Source organism: Microtus pennsylvanicus, chromosome 7 (assembly GCF_037038515.1).
Source record: "Microtus pennsylvanicus isolate mMicPen1 chromosome 7, mMicPen1.hap1, whole genome shotgun sequence".
Classification (NCBI taxonomy): Eukaryota; Metazoa; Chordata; class Mammalia; order Rodentia; family Cricetidae; genus Microtus; species Microtus pennsylvanicus.
The window spans coordinates 81,160,145-81,177,759 of record NC_134585.1 but is presented as its reverse complement, the minus strand read 5'-3'; the positions used below and the strand labels follow the sequence as shown (position 1 = coordinate 81,177,759).

General features: G+C 38.9%; 1 protein-coding gene across 4 annotated transcripts in view; it reads right to left on the bottom strand.

The window, feature by feature from the left end:
* Rap1gds1 (Rap1 GTPase-GDP dissociation stimulator 1) overlaps nt 1-17,615 on the bottom strand; it is a 112,497-nt gene that overhangs the window by 15,902 nt on the left and 78,980 nt on the right. For all 4 annotated transcript variants that reach the window (XM_075981238.1, XM_075981235.1, XM_075981236.1 and 1 more), the window contains 4 exons: nt 9,579-9,707; nt 6,352-6,477; nt 1,863-2,006; nt 1,269-1,400 (listed from right to left, as the gene is read on the bottom strand). In XM_075981238.1, the coding sequence (XP_075837353.1) occupies nt 1,269-1,400; nt 1,863-2,006; nt 6,352-6,477; nt 9,579-9,707 (531 nt within the window). The remainder of the gene's footprint in view (nt 1-1,268; nt 1,401-1,862; nt 2,007-6,351; nt 6,478-9,578; nt 9,708-17,615) is intronic.

Genomic DNA, 17,615 nt, shown 5'->3' with positions numbered 1-17,615 from the left:
AAATATTTATGGACTTTCATGGGATCCGCAAGGTTACACAGTAGAACAGCTGACATTTAGAAGGCTAACACACCAGAGAGTTACATATCTGATGGAGGTTAAATTCACGAAGGCAGGGCCCATGAAAATGAAAAACACTGCCTTCTGAAGAGCTGGCTGTCCCTAAGTGCACATTCTCTTGTGTGATAACATGCTCCCCTCCTAACTCAGCTTTGGGACTCTTAAGCACGTCACACACAATTTTCCTGTGTTCTATTAGGATGACTTTTCCCCCAAACTGTGTATTCTGGCAAATAAAATAAGACAGTCAAACCTTTTGTCCCACACTTAATTAAAAAAACGTAGAAGCCTGTTCTAATTAACTCCCTGGCAGGATGAGTTGGCCAGACAGAGGTCCTTAGGGAGAGATCACAGGAGGGCTTTCACAGAGCAGAACTGCAGGTGTCTGGCCTTGCTAGATCTAAGTCCTTCAAAGATTTATGATGAGTTAGGGCGCTACTGCAGGTGTCTGTCCTTGTTATATCAGAATCTTTCAAGAGATCAATAGCACCTAACCGACTAACCATGTAGAAATATTAATAATGCCTGTATTCTTTGACTTTTCTTTAGATCTCTTGATGGTTTAGTTTTTCTCCCTTTGTAACCTTTAAGAGACAGTGGGAACCACCACACAGATGCAGCTGTGGTTGGCTACAACTAGCTGATAAGTTTTGCTACATTTCTTCAAAGAATGCCTGCATTCCTGAGAATTTTCCTTGTAGCTTTTTATTACTAACAAGTTGTTAATGAGTGGATATGCACATGCGCGCACACACACACACACGTACGCACACACAGACTTGGGGATTAGTAACAGCAGAAGAAATGGGATTGGAAGAGTAAAGATTCTGAAAGAAGATAGAATGCAGGAAAATAAAAAAAAAAGAGAAAAGAATGTAGAGTAATTAAAACAAGAATGAATTAAAACAGATTTGTAACAGAGAATATGAATTGGAATTAAAATCGGGACAGAATTAGAGCTAAGACATTATAGACAATTAGGACAAGAAAATTAGAATAAAAGCAGAACAATCACGAGGCATGACTGGAGCTGCGAACATGGGAGTCTTTTCTCAGATTAGAGATGTCCTAAGATCCCTTTCGCTATGCTGAGGCCACCTGCCTGAACCCGGGGAGGAAATCAGCAGCACTCTTAGAATATGAGATAGAAAAGCAGAAACTTAAAAATTCTAGAACACTTCACTACAAGGAATAACTAATATGCATACCATTCCTGGCAAAATTTGCAATTGCTAATGCCCCAGCAAGCTGCAGCTGGTGGTTATTCGACGGGATCCAGGAAAGGACCCTTTGGAACACACTGCCCTTCCCTCCTTCAAAAAGTTTCTGCATGGATTCATCTGGAGGGAAAGGAAACAAAGAGTTAAATAAGGCAAACATGACTAGGAGTAACAAACCCATGTACGTTCCAAGTGGATATCCACCTAGGAGACTAGACACCTCACAAAACATTAAGTTCATAATTGGAAAAACCTTGTAATAGGTTATTAGTAGAAATTAGACACTGAAAGTTTTAAATGGGGTGGCTTGATTTCCAAGGACCACCCAGATCTTAGTACTCTGGTGTCATAACTGTCTCTTCCATATGACAGGTCTTCAAACGCTGGAAGACAGCCAAGACTTAACTTTTTTCTTGAATTTATCTCTTGTTCTTTTCGCGGTGTGTATAAGGTTTCAAAATAACCACAGCAACAGTAAGCGAGATAAGAAAATAAGACGCCCAGTGCCGTGCTCACGAAAGGCACGATAGGTCTAAAAATATTTGGTGACCATGTTCTTAGATGGCAGACGTTAAAACTCACCTCCAAGCAGTAACAAAACCATCAGATCGGACGCGGTTTTAAGCTCAGCAATGTCGTCCTCTTTGTCACTATCCACCTTCTGCTGAACAATCTCTAGCAGACATTCTACCAGCCCTGCTTCAACCAGCTGCAGCTTAATAGCATCTAAGGAGCAATGCAGACAGATCGTAAGTTTTGATGGCACAGGGCCTCCGGTATACGTGACCTGTCACGGAGAAGTTTAGCCAGTGCATTTTAAGTGAATGCACGACTTAGTTGTGATACAAAACAAAACACTTAACAGTTTGAATACTTGGGTCTCAGGATCAAATACTCAATGGTACAGCTTGATTACACAAAACTTACTTCATTTTTCTATTTAAAATTATTTATCCTCTCAAATGTCTTACAGTACCCAAGCACACCATGTCTCTTGTAGCTCTGACAATAACCAATATGACTATTCATTTAGATATTATGATTATGTTAAAAGGCAACAGTATATTATACACACATGTCTATAATACACATACATATTTGTTATGTGAAGTTAAAATATACCTATTACTGGTTTTGAATAAAAAGCTATCAAAATTATGGAACTATTAGAAAATCTGAACCTATACACAAGTATACTTCGTTTGGTATTTGTACAGATGGAGTTTTTCTAGTGTGATTTATAACTTGAGCTTCAAGTTTTCATGAACATAAACTGTTTTTGGGAACACAGGTACATGGTGGTTCCTTGCACTAAATTCTATTTCCTAATATGTATTATAGTTTCATTTTAAAAAACCTGACTGCAATGGTAACTTCACTTCCACACTGTCTGTCATTTTATAGTGCTAATATCTTAGACTATTATAATAGGACTTTATGTTTGCAGCCATATCTCTCTTCTCTTTGTAAAACATTTAAGTTTACATCTTGGTGTTCCAGTTGGATTTTACTTGAGTCACTGGTTCCCATAGACGGTATGGGTGTCACATACAGCAATGGCAGTTCCAGTCTGTCTCGTGGAAGAAGAAGCTTAAAATAAACATATACTTAATGTTTGTTCTTTTAGGTAATTGCAGCATGGACATTTTAAACTTTTTAAATTATCACCAGGATTATTAATTTTTGACTGAATATCTTTGAGTACACAAAATACTTTTTTTAAAAAATGCACCTACTTAAAGTAGGATGTTTCCTTGGTTACAGAACACTAGGACTACATACACATGTGCAGAAACTAGAATTGAAAACTATTATAAAAATAAAGTCTTAGAAATGTTACAGCCTTGAGCCACACAGAATACCAAGTGACAATTACTCTGCTCCTATAGCAAGAGAAAGAAATCATAAACAGGATGCAAATAATTGATACAGAAACAAGTTTTCAAAGGTCTGTCCGTCTGCCCCCTGCACAGCTATGCAACAGAAGGAAAACCCTGCCCTGCTGAACTCTGTAAGGAGGCACAGTGATTCTTTGGCAGAGGACTTGAAGATAAGGGTATAACATTGTCGTTCTGTAGAAGCGCCTAATGAGATGAAAAAGAAGCTTCTCTCTGAAGAATGAGATTTAAGGCATTTAGCATGTGTAAAATGTGCAGGATGAAGGTGACAGGTCTTTCTTATAGTCTGACTGTAACCACAGATTCAATGATTTCAAATGGCCTTAATGAAGAGCAGTCAGACATTCTGGCAAAGTAGACTTTCTAGCACGTTTATCAACCCCATTTTACACAAGGGCGATCCTTACCACTTCTTTGTATGGTATGTATGAACGTATAAGGTGGATCACATATGCATATATATTAAATTGTCTGTAACATTTCTAAGACTATATTTACATCAAATAAATTAAGGCAGGTTGTTTGGGTTCATGTTTCAGTTGGCCACACTGGGGTGGGGTACCATTACCAGGGAGCTTTTGCTGCACAGTTAGGGCCCCCTTAGTTAATCGTCTTTGGACGGACACACACACACACACACACACACACACACACACACACACACACACACACAGTATGCTTTAATCCTAGGAGCTTCTCAACCCAGGTCAACCAATCTGGCAATCAAGATTCTCTATCATATAACCTTTATTTAAAAGCCAGAGAAAAGCCATACATGCAGAAAATACACACATAAACATAGCAATTGTGAAAAAGACAATTACTCAGACAAATAAACTGCCATCAATTTAAGAAGTCCCTTCATATATTTCTCATTCTGTGCACAAGGCCCTCCCTTTGTATCTCTCACGCCAATGCCCTGGGTGTTACAATAAATCACCTCCATACTTTATTACCTCACCAAAGAAATAACCATTCCTAAAAACGAGTTTAGTGTTGTCTTTGTTATTACTATTTATATGTGTGTGCTGGGGATTGAGCACAGGGCCTCATGCGTTCTAGGCTACTGAGCTACATCAGCTCTGACTTACTTTTCATTTAACTTTATATAACTGAAATATGTCTTTCTCAGCTTTTGCATTTTACTTTAAAATAAAAAAGGGATTACTTATTTTGTGTATGTGTGGCTAGGGGGACATGGGATGGAGAAGGGAATGAACGCCCACGGAGAGACAGAGGACAGCTTGCAGAAGTTGGTTCTTCACTTATGCTAGTGGCTTTGGGGACTGAACTAAGGTTTTCAGCCTTGGTATAAGGACTGCCTTCCCATATATTTTAAGATAAATTTTCGAGCTTTAAGTTTCAAATTGAAGCCAGTACCTTATCTGAAATCTTCTTTAAAAAAATATATGGGGAACTGCGTGTAATGGTACATGTCTTTAATGGCAGCACTCGAAAGGCAGAGACAGGTGGATCTCTGTGAGTTCGAGGCCAGCCTGGTCTACATAGTAAGTGCCAGGACATCCAGAGCTAAATAATATGAAAGCCTGTCAGAAAAATAAAAAGCAATGGCAGTATTATTTAGCAAGAAGTCTTTCTTTTCCTTCTGTGAATATTTTAAATTATGTGCATTTTTCCTTTCCTTTCAAAAGCCTTGTGAGACTCTGGTTGCCTACATGAACGAGTTATCTTTTGTAATTTCAGATCTTTTCTGCCAGCACTCTGCACCATCCCTTCCCAAAATGTCTACTCTTTTTGGGGGCTAAAAACAACAACAAAGGAACATACATGAGCTTTCTTCCCTTTTGTAACTCTCTCTCCTTCTCTTTAGACTCCATCCAGGATTTCTCTTCTACCTGTGCTTCCCTAATTCCACTGTATCTAACTTGCTGTAAAGCTGCCACCAAGTACTTAATTTTGGTTGGAAATTTCAACGTTATTTTAAAATCTGTGTTTATTTTTATTATTTATAATTTTCATACTGATCTCTTTAAAGCTTGCTTTTCATCTCTGAACATAGTAAGCGAACAGTTTCAGTCTTCTGTGTGTTTGCATGTTTCTCTGAGTATGGATGTTCATGGTGTTCACGTAGAAGCCAACAGACAAACTCAAGTGTTGGTTGTCGTCTTTTGCCTTGTTTCTGACAGTCTCTCATTAATTGCTGGGCATATCAGGCTACTGCCTCCCATTTTGCTCCGACAGTACTAGAGTTACAGATGAATGGGTTTGTGTGGGTTCTAGGATTTGAACAGTACTAGAGTTACAGATGAATGGGTTCGTGTGGGTTCTAGGATTTGAACTTGGGTTCTCACACTTGTCCAGCAAGCAAAATCTGTCTAGTTCCCACTATCCCAGCTTTAAATCAATGGCTAATAATAGTAGTACCTGGAGGTTGGTGCTCTCTGTTTTGTTCTTATTTAGTGGGTTGTCTTGTTAGTGTCTGGCTCCTCTATATATGTAGAAGACATGATATTTGAAAAATCATTTGTACACTGGGTTTGTTTCCGGATTTGCTCCTATCTTTTTGGGTCCATCTCTTAAGATGTTTTTGCCCAAAGAAGGTGTGATTCACCAACATCCTCCCTATTGTTGACAGGCCTAGAAATCCTGGCTCTTATTCTCTTGAGTCTTTATAGGGTTAGAAGTGGAGTTCCGTCTCCTAAAACTGTGTGTCTGTGTATGTCAGTGCATGCGGAGGCCAGAGGACAACACTGTGTGCTTTCCTACGTCATTCCCCACCCTGTTTTCTGAGACAAGATCGCTCACTGAACCTGAAGCTCCCTTACTGGACAGGCTTGCCTGCCTGGCCATCATCATCTGGGATCTCCCCGTTCCCATCTCTCCCCACGGCCACACTTGCCTTTTACATGGGTTCCAGGACCTGATGCTTGAATGGCAAAGACCTTAACCATTGAGCCATTTCCTCGGCCCTCATCTATCTTCTACATTAGAGCAGAACTAACTGCAGAGGCCTTTGCTAAGACTTTAACATCAAACTTGGAATCTCTAAACTCAGATACAGTCATGGAATAGATAATAAAGCTGAAGTTAGAGATGCGAAAATAAAATATAACAGCATGACTATCCCCAAGACGAGCTCTCAGTTAAGATCCGGCATTAAAGAACCCGAGAAGCCCTACATGATCAAACATCAAAAGGTGGTTTTTCCTTACCATTTTCTGCCAGGGGAGCTAGAACTTCAAAAATCATTTCTCTTTTATCATGTTCTATTTGTTTCTTGAAAAGTTTTACCAGCTCTTCAGCAATGTTTGTACTAGCAAACTGCTCTTTACTTGACTCTGAAAAATAGGAGAAAAATTTAGAGTAAGCAAACAAAATTAAACCCAGAAATTTGTTTCCTGTTACTGTTAACACTCGAGCACTTTGTACTATTAATGAACACAAACGCTCTCAGACACAGGAAGCAATCAAACTGATTTCTAATGCCCCTGACAAAAAAAGTGTCTAAAGCTTTAGAGAGGATGTTTTGACCCAGTTACATTTGGGGTCATAACAAATGTTCACTGGCGTAATATATAGGTAGCTATAGCAACGGTAAAATTACTGAGTTATAAATTCATCCTTTCAAGGCTTTCACACAAAGAAGAAAATTGTTCAAAACAAATTGTATTTTACATTGCTGAATAAAAGATGACATCATTGTATCTTGAGTATAACTTAATTGAAATGTTTGTGTGCTGGTTCTGACATGACTGCTGTATTTTTGTTATTAGTTTTTGCAGTGTTAGAGATTAAATCGAAGGCTTTGTGTATGTACTCTATCAGTGAGACACAAGCTCGCAGATACTATTTAAAGGCCAGTTCATCCGTGTTCTTGAAGTCTCATCGCCTGTCCTCTTCAGCAGGTCTCAGCTCTCCCTCTTTCGGAATTCACTGTCAGCCAGCACGGGAATGCCTCCATTTCTCACACAGAGCAGCCCTCTCTTCAACTGCCTTTCAATTTCATTTTTATAAACAAGTGTCTTAAACACATCTTCTATTTACACTGCCTCCACTCTTTTGAGTTACACATATCAGCTGCATCCCTAAATGCTTATTACTTTCACCTATGTGTGAGCATGCTTTCGGTAACTCCTTCTTTCCCCTCTCCTCAAAGAACAAACGGAGTCGATGCAGAAATGCTCTTCTGCTTAGCTTCTTAGCCCTGCAAATGCAAACACCGGCGAGCTCAGGATGGCCGCTTAACTTCCTTCCCATGAAGTCATATAGCTCTGCACGTTATTCAAGATGAAGCTTTTACAAGATGTAGAAGAAATACAACCATGAAAGGATCGAAACTGGTCCTATGTGTGCTTGTACACTCCCGCCTATCAAGGATGGCCGTCCTTCCCTTCCCTGGAACTCACTGTCCTTTAAGGTCAGGTGACACGAAGCTCACCAGCCTCTGCTTTCTTTACTCCACTCTTAAGCTTTCCAAGGAAGAGGACGTCACAGGTGAAGGACACCTGTGGTAGAACTTGTTCTCTAGATCACTACTGTCCTACACAAACAGGTAATGCTCATCTTTGCATTTTATTTTACCCGTCAGCTTCAAATTATTATCTATCTGTCACAACATGAATATAAAATATTGGGAAAACATCTGATTTTTCATGCCGCCACTAAAGCCCATTGTGTATTTGACAGTTCAGCGCATTCTAAGTTCAGACTCGCCATATTTCTATGTTCGACAACCACATGTGGGTGATGGCTACTCTGTGCAGGGCGGTCCTAGGGGTGTGGAGCGAAGCATGGAACTGACGGCAAGTGACAAGACATCTGAACCACTGTTCATGTTTTCACACAAAAGATGACATCACTATGAGACTCTAAAGTGACTTCTACAACAACACTGGACAAAAACTCCTACGACCTACTTAAAGGAAACTAACATTTCTAAACCCTGGCTGAACCTTCTTCCCTTCTTAGTCTCACTTGAAAACCTATATGTCAATCAATTTAGCATGAAAAAGCAAAGTAAAGGAGAGAAGCACACTAGGACATGAGCAGCTACAGAATAGTGACTTCTGAGCTAGGTGTGGCACACACCTAGGGGAGAGGCAAGTGGACCTCTTATGGATATGAGTCCAGACTGGACTAAGTAGTGAGTTCTAGGTCAGTCAAGCTACAAAGTTAGACCCAGTCTGAGAAAAGAAAAAGAGAAAGACTTTAAAAAGTATTTCCAGGGCAGGTAAGATAGCCCAGTAGGTAAAAACATTCGCCACATAAACCTGATGAGCTGTGTTTGGAACCTAGAACCCACAGTGGAGAAGAAAGACTTGCTGAAGTTGCCATCGGCTCTCCAGTCAGACAGACACATACACCCCGCTATTACTTTAAGCTTTGAGTCAACTGAAGTACTAAAAATTATAGTGTGCAAAGGGTACAAACTTTTAGAAAGATCAATAGTAAAGTACTGGTGCCTTATGTTTCATTATAAAATGGAAGATTAATAAATATATGTATGCTTTAACTATTATATTACCTAGGACAAAATACCAGTGGTTGTCCTATGAATATAATAAATGATTATAAACATTGCTGTGGGGATGATTCATCCCAAAAGTTGAAAGGGGAAGCAAGGGATAGAGAAGGAAATAATACAGGAAGTAGAGAAAAAAACAAAACAAAACAAAAACAGAGAAGGGGATGAAGGGATGAGGTCATTGGTCTTTTAGTTATGACAAAGACGTGTCTACAGCACTGGCTTTGTTCTGCCTGTCTTCATATTTTCAAAGGTTTCTCAAATTTTGCCCTAGAACACTCTTACAAATACACAGAACACACAGATGGCTCAGCAGGTAAAGGCATCTGAGGCCAACCATGGCAACCTAAATTCAATTCCAAGGATCCACATGATACAAAGACCAAAGCAGCTCTTGCAAGTGACCCTCTGACCTCTACACTCACACTGTGGTGCGTGTACATGCACATACATACTCTCTAAATGTAATATATACATATGTAAATATATTTATATGAAAAACCCACCACTTTTAGGAATTTTGTAAAAAGACAGAATCACTTTAGTTTGCTATTGCTTTTAAGGTTATATAATCGAATAAGTTTATATTAAAAAAGGAATTATAATGCTTATTTTGTGTATGTGCTGGTGTGAATAAAACCACAGGCCTCTTCTAGGTTTTACAAGCACATTACTTTTGGGCTATATACTCAAAGCTCCTAAAATTTAAATCCTAATATATAAAAAAAAAGGGAAGCAAAATAGTTGCAACTGCAAACAAATTAATAAAAAATAGAATTTTTTTAACATTGAAGAAAATACCTTGAATACTTAAAAGAAAAACTGAAATCATTTACATGTTCATAAAGAAGTAGCCACTGTAAGAGCATTAATAAGTTGTTAATAATGACACTTGTGGCTGTAATATAGACTTACCGAGTTCTGCTAAATTCCCGAAGGCAACAAGACACATTTCTGTAAGAGCAGCATTGTGGCAGTGGATGCCCAGTAATTTCACTAAGGTTGGGATAACACCCATATTGATTAGCTGAGCTTGAAGGGAATCTGTTAAAACAGAAAGAGAAAAAAACGGAAGAAGTGTTTATAGTATCAGATATAATCAAACAGAAAACATCTGTTACTTTCTGTAACTCAGTTCTCTTTGAATTACAGCAAAGGCAAATGAAGTCCATTTGCTTCGTTTTGGTTGTGAGCCTAGACTTTACTGGCTGAACCATCTCTCCAGCACAAGTACACTCATTTGATTGACTTGAATATTTTAATCACATTAGTTCAGAAGAGCTGAGATCTTTTAATCTTTTCAATAATTACCAGAAATTTAACAATAATTTAAAAAATGTATCAAACCATTATTCTTTTTCTTCTAAATGGGGTCTTCATGAACCTTTTAAGATATATAAACAAACACACCATTGGTTTTCAATGTTAGAAACATCAGTTGGGTATCAGCAACTCATAGGATATATGGAAAGGCTAAGAGAAACAGGAAGCTTAGAGACCAAGAAAGAAGAGAAAAATCTTAGAATTTTAAAAATGCAGTTGCTTCATAATCAGAAAAAAAAACCACCAAAAGTATGTCACAGAAAAGCAACTGGTTCTGAGCATTTGCAAGCAGAGTGTTCTGTGATGATTGCTGGGAAGCATTGTGGTTTTAACAAGAGAGGAAGAGTTCCCTAAAGTAGCTTTTTATCAGTTCTACTTAACTAAGGACATCTCAGTAGGACAGATGACTGAGGTGAAGAGGAGGACATTAACACTGTCATTGTTTACTTCCATTTTCTTTCTTTTTTTGATTGCTCACTCAGGATACTGCTTCCATTTTCTAAGTAACTAAATAGCTTTAAGGTGCTAAACATGCCTTGTGTCCCCACAATGTTTCTTCACAGACAGTGCTAATAAATCCTGTATCAAGGTGAAGGTAAATTAACCCAAATGAAAACCAGAAGTAGTATCTTTTAGAATAAGCTAAGAAGAATGACAAACATTCAGGCATTTACACAAAACACTGCTATCAATAATGGGTTCATCTGAAGACAGGAATGCTCTAAGATGGGTTTTATTTTATTTTTATTTTTTGGTTTGCTTTTCTACTTTAAAATGATATACTATTTAAAAGCTAATTATTCTCTCCAAATTCTTTAAAGTCATCTATCTGGGATGTAAAGGTAAAGTTGTTTCCTACAAAATACATTTTCTTCACAGCACAAATCCCTTCTTTATTGCTCTTCACAATTCTTAACCTGTAGATAAGGATGTGAGCGGGTGGCTAGGGAGAGAACACAAATGAAGGGCTGAGCCGCAGCAAAGGTCAGGTCATTACTTGCCTGGTGGTCTTCCTTGTTACTTCCTCCTGGCTTTTAGAATAAATTATGAAGAGATGGTCAAAGACTGTTTCCCCTGAAAACTAGATATGTAATTATGGCTAATTATCTAGTTTGATTATTGGGGCCTGTCTGTACTAGAAAGGGGCCTATTATCAAAACGAGACTAGAAGATAAACTTGAGAAAAAGGCTGGGCTACATTTACAGTTCAAACAACCCAATAATACATTTCAAAATTAGCAGTAGAATTATGAAACTTATTCTAAATGAAGGAAAAGTATATTCAATGAAATAATTTGCTTTTATACTTTTAATGCAAAAACTTTCCTGAATATAGAATGAAGCATTTAAAGGAATGATTCTCAAGGTTTACAGGCAAAACACTTTGGTTATACAATGCAGTGCACTATGGTCTATGGGCTGAATACTTCCACTGTAAGTGTACTATGTACGATGATCATGCACCCCAAACCTCTCCGAGTTAGACGTGACTCTGGTTACTTACCAGGAGCGTTCTGCACAGTAGATGGAGCCAGCATATCTCTGCTCTTTAGCAGTAAGAGCTACTCATTTTGACTATCTCGTCACACACTGCAGAACTGCTGAGTTCTAAATCTCGGGTACGTAAGCGTGAGCACTAGCGCATGCATTGAGTGAGTCAAACTGCTCTGTGTTTGCTTACGGAAGCATCACACACCCCCTCAGTACTGTCCGTAAGAGCTCTACAAATACCCAACAGTGCAGGGACATCAGAGGAACATTCTACGAGGAAGGCGACTGAACAGGGTGAGGCTGCTAATAAGATGAGGCTCTTCACATCATGTCCTTGGACTACTTTAAACATGTCATAAATTTAGGTTTCAGGGTACAAGAAATGCAGTAGAGCTTAGCGAAGTCTTTGAGATGCTAATGCACTAGTAATATCGGAATTATAGCGGATCATCAGGAAGAGGAGCAGAGCCAAATAGCCAATTGTGTCAATCACCTCGATTTGTGAGAACAGCTTCTTTCTGAAAGCATGTTTAAAAACTACTCAGGAGCCAAATTAATTATACACTCACATATAACACACACACCATACACAAGAGAAAATGTACAGTCATCCAATTGGACAGACTCATTTTGGACCAAATGGGTGTGTTCTTTTATATTTATTTTTCTGATGCTAACTGAAAGTAATGATCATACTGAACTCTAAAATTTGTTCACGATGCATGTAAAGTTTCCTTGGATATTGAAGACCCAGAGGAGAAAAAAATGAACTTAGATAAGCAGGCACAAACTTTCACTTTATGGAGAGAGGCATTCTAGAATACTGTTCTCTAATTGTTGAAACCCTTCCAGAAAAACTACTAAAGGAAAACCTTATAAAATACTAGGATTTTCCTTGTTGTTTTCAATATGTTGACATTTACAGTGATCATGTATGATGGCTGAACCCATGCAGTGATATCAGGAGGTAACTACTGCATTCCTTATGGTAACAATAGTCACAGTAAAAATGCCATTTTTCTCAGCAACTTTACTTTTGAAAACACTTTGCACAGATGGTTCATGTTAACATATAATGAGCTTATCACTTTAAAATATTATAGGAAACACTTAAAATTTTAATTTCTATATCTATAAACATTGCGAGTACTAACCTATACCACACAATGAAAAAACTCTTGGAGATCTTTTATCTTTTTACGTGTCTGAAAGGGCTCAGAGGTCAAATGTTTAAGAGTCACTAACTACCCAATTTTTATAAAAGTTGGGAATGTGGGGGAAAATATCATGGAAAAATATTCTGAATTTTAATAAAGTACTTGGCAGATGTAATAAATATGGGGGGTCCCAGCAACAACAGAAAGCATGCTGTAACTTAGGCTTTGGTTTCAGATATTTTTGAAAGAAATTACTTTAATAAGGCACCTTAATGTCTCATCTTTTTTATCTCAACAGGCTCTACTTGGGCTTAGTAGACTATCTAGATCTAGTTTATTTCAGCTGTAACTATGTGTCTAACACTTGGCAAGCCTTCAGTGAGGCCGGGATCTTATTTGTGAGGGGGTATTCTTAGTCATGGTAGCAAATTAGTACGTAACTGAAATTTTTTAATTGTCCAAAGAAAGCTTATGAATGTTCTCCAACAGATAACAGCTGACATTCACGCTATCGTGAACTGATCAGAAGCGAAACTTTTACAATTAATGACCAGCGGGAAGGGACTCACAGACCCACAGAGAATTCATGTTTTCTGGATACACCAACGAGCACATGGACGAGAGCAAGACTGTGACATTTGTACCCCTAAACAAACACCAGAAACTCTAGGTGAATCTGTATCAGAGCTTCTACAAACACAGAAACTCACACAATGCAACCCAGGCCCAGACACAGCAAACACGTATGTGTGAGATTCTACATCTGCCCCCGACACACGTCCCAGACAAGTGCTGACCCAAGTACAGATTTACAAATCAACATAGTATCGAGAGGACACAGCCCTACATAACCTATGCGGAGGAAGAGAGAGAAAGGCACTGAGGGGGTGCAAGACAGATGCATATACAAAGAGATAGAAGGCAATCAACGCATGCGCTGGTGTGAACACTTACCTACCTACATTTGAATCTCAATGGTTCCAAGTTCTTCAGGTCACATTCATGGAAACTCCAAAGAATGGAGATCTGGAGAGAAGATCTCAAGTTGAGGAACCTTTTTCCCCCTGAGTTTTAAGTTTAATGTTTAAAACATTGGTATAGACTATAGGTGCACAAAAGTATATGGAAATGCCAATAACTCAGTTATAATAATCAATTACTAAAAATAAGTTCCTTAAGTTTTTTTAACATGTTTAGCTTATTCCTAAGGTTTCTATAGGCAATGCTAAAAGATTATTAGCCCTATTGGTAAGGCTTAAAGATGAAACTTTAAAGGAAAGGTCCTTCTAAAATTACAGCCTATACATCAATATGGATACATGGTGTTTCTATTAGTCACAGAACAAAGGCAGGATATTGCTACACAGAGGCTTGCATTAAAACCCCACGCTAAAGCAAGTGAGCACTGCACAAGTGGTACAGGGGAAACCAGAAGGCAGAAGTCTTGCTGAACTGCTCTATTACAAACTGGTTAAAAAAAAAAAAACATCGGAGCCTAATAGCCTGACAGAAACCACCTGTGACTTAATGAAACACCTGCATTCCCCAAACCAGGATATGAATATTAAAAATTAGAAATGATTTTGGTAATGTAGCACTTAAGACTCGAAGCAGGTTTTAGTGCATTACTGCTGAGATGAAAGCTGATGTAAACACAGTTATGCAGAGGCGAGCAGTGTTAACTGGCTGCACAAATACCTGTGCAAGTAAAGACTTCCCTCCACTCTAAGAACAGTGCCCTGATGCTGATTCCAGGGAGTACACTCAAGTTTATCCCAAACCCAGTGCTGAGGGGATAAGGCCACAACTAAATATGCTAAAATAAACCTCAAATCCAGTACTTTAAGAGGTTTAAAAATCGAAGCGTGCATGTGTGTTTCATATCCAGAATGTCTCATTAGTTCCCAGGTTATATCTGTCAATGACACAGTCATTTCAAAAAAAGAAAATAAAAAGCAAATCAAGATGTGTTAAGTCTTGAGAATACCGGAAGCTTAACCAATATTCATACCCCAAGTTAGTAAGTGAATTCAAGCATGTTCTTTTGGAGTTTTGAAAATAAAGCAGTCACAACCCAGCACGCCTTGTCTCTGCAGGTTAAAAACAATACCTAAGGCAGGGTAGGAAACTGTGGTCACAGACCTAAAGAGAGACTTCCAAGAGGATCTGGACAGCATCCCATTATTCCCAAACCCAACATGTGTTCCCAGGCCAATGATAGGCAGTGAGTACATCTTTATCAATATGTGATTACATCTTTTCTCAATATCATCTTTAGGTTAAATTATTTAGTGCAGATGAACTCCAGTTTAGATGAATGCCACAGCAAATGGTATTTCTACAGGTATGCCTACTTTGATTTTAAAAGTATGCTCTCATCTCAGAAATTGGCTTTTAAGATTAGAACCTCATCCCAAATTTAATTTTTATTGATTCTTTGTGGATTTCACAATCACACACCTCGATCTCACTCATCTCCCTGTTCCTCCCCAAGGATAAAACAAAATAAATACCCTGGTGGCTTAGTGTGGGTGAGCCAGCCAGAGGACATATTAACAGAAGAATCAGCACCTCCCCTTGCTGTTTAAGACATAGTGTGAAGTAGCCAGGGCAGTGCTGGAGAGCTCACCCTGGTGTTGAGGGTGAAGGAGAGCAGGCAGGCTGATCAGTCCAGCAACCATCCAGACTCAGACCCATGATTGGCCTGTCCCAACATCCACCCCATCTATGATCTGTTGAAGTATGTGAAAGGACCAGTTCTGAAGATTCAAAGTTGCAGGATCTGCCTAACACAGGATATCCAAGAGGAACACCGGTGAGGACCCAGTACTGATGATGGAGCAAAAACCAGAGGCCTTGAACCAGACCAACGACTCACTGCGGTGACCATTTGCAAGTAATCACACATGGACTAAAGAGCAGGCTGTGCCACACCACAGCTTCCACAATGACCACAGCTTCCATGATGACATTTTTCTTCTCTTTGTTTAAAACTCTTCAGAGCCTGGTTAGCAGGTGTGACTTAAAAGCCTCTTATTAGGAAAAACCAATCACCAGTTCCACCCTCACATGGCACTGCTGAAATACGCTCAGGTTTTGTTTAGCAAACTAAGCTAAATGCCAAGGTAACTCACACCTTAGCATGAATGCTTTACAAATGGGTAAATTATCCTAGAACAGAGTAGTTTTTACACTTCAAAATCACAGAGAAATTATTTATAACGTATAAATTATGTTAACAAGACATCTGCCCTATCCAAAGCCTTTGAATTTCTAGCCAGTAACCCTAGCTTTCAAATGCCCTTTTGAAACAAGGTCTATGTAGCCCTGGCTGGCCTGAAACTGTTGATCAATGTCTGTAAACTCGCAGACACTTGCAGTGCCTCCCACGTGCATGGGATTAAAGGTGCGTGTCACCACACGTGGCCACAGATTAAATGACATAGTCAGCTTGGTACTGATTAGATTTTACTCACTGCAACTTTTACAAAATTTAATTTTAAGCCACCTTTTCTATTTTAGAAAGGACTTTTGAAGCACCCTAAATTAGAGACAAGTGGTACTTGGCTTAATTTTTTCCCCCTAGCTTCAGTCTCAGCACCTGGAAGGCCGAGCAGCCGAATGCTTGCTGCAGAGGCATCTCCTGTGAAATCACACAGGCTCAGCGATCACATGCTTGATCCAAACATATGTCAGCTAGTGTGACTTGCCCTTTGAGTCACTGTCACTACCTAATACCCAATTTCTGGCTATTTTAAATAGAACGGCAATGAACACGGTCAAGAAATATCTTTGGGACACTGCTTACGCTGTATGTCCAGGAGTGGTACATTTGGACTCAAAGTAGTACTGATTTGCATGGTTAAGGATGCTGAACATTTGTTTCTCAGCCACTTGAGGTTCTTCTTTTGAAAATTCTGTTTAGGTATGTACTCCACTTTATAATTGGGTTATTTGATATCTTGATATTCTAGTCCTTTTAGTTCTTTATATATTTTAGATTATTAGCCCAGTTTTTCCCATTCCACAGGCTACCACTTTGTCTGTATGATAGTGTCCTTTGCTGTGCAGAAGCTTTCTCAAGTTTCACGAGGTCCCATTTATTAATTGTGAACCTTATTATCTGTGCTAATGCTGTTTCTGTTCAGAAAGTTTTCTCTCTGCCAATGAGTTCAAGGCTATTCCCCATTTTCTCTTTATCAGGTTCAGTGTATCTGCTTTTATGTTAAGGTCTTCAAGGAATTTGTAAGGTAACAGAGATCTATTTGGATTCTTCCTGCAGACATTCAGTTTTACCAGCACCATTTGTTGAAGATGCTGTCTGTTGTTATGTAAAGGTGTGCTACATTTGTTCATGCTGCATTTGTGTAACGATGGATGTGTGTTTAATTAGGTAAAGATGTATTTCATTTGTTTCACATTGCCTGCCTAAGGCATCTGATTCGTCTAATAAAGAGCTAGATGGCCAATAGCTAGGACGAGAAAGGATAGATGGGTTTGCAGGCAGAGAGAACAAAAGAAGGAAGGAGAGAATGAGAAGAGAGGGGGTATGCCTGGGTCTCGCCAGGTACCTGTTAGCCAGCCAGACCCACAAAGCAGTGAAAGCAAGATATACAGAAGGAAGAAAGGGAAAAAGCCCCAAAGCAAAAGATAGGAACCGGTTAATTTAAGTTAAAAGAGTAGTCAGAAATGAGCCCAAGCTAGGTTGAGCATTCAAAACTAATAATAAGACTCCATGTAATGATGCGGGAGCTGGTTGGTGTCCCAAAAAGAAAAGGCCCACAGAAATGATCCCCGAATGTATAGTCTGCTGACAGTAAGTATGCTGTCTGATCTGGACAAGCAAGATACAAGGAATAGTTGATGTGAGCCACGAGGATTATACAGTAAAACACATTCAGCAAAGTATCTGGATACAAAATTAACTCAAGAAAAATCAGCGTTTCTGTAGAGAAATTCAAATATACTGAGAAAGAAATGA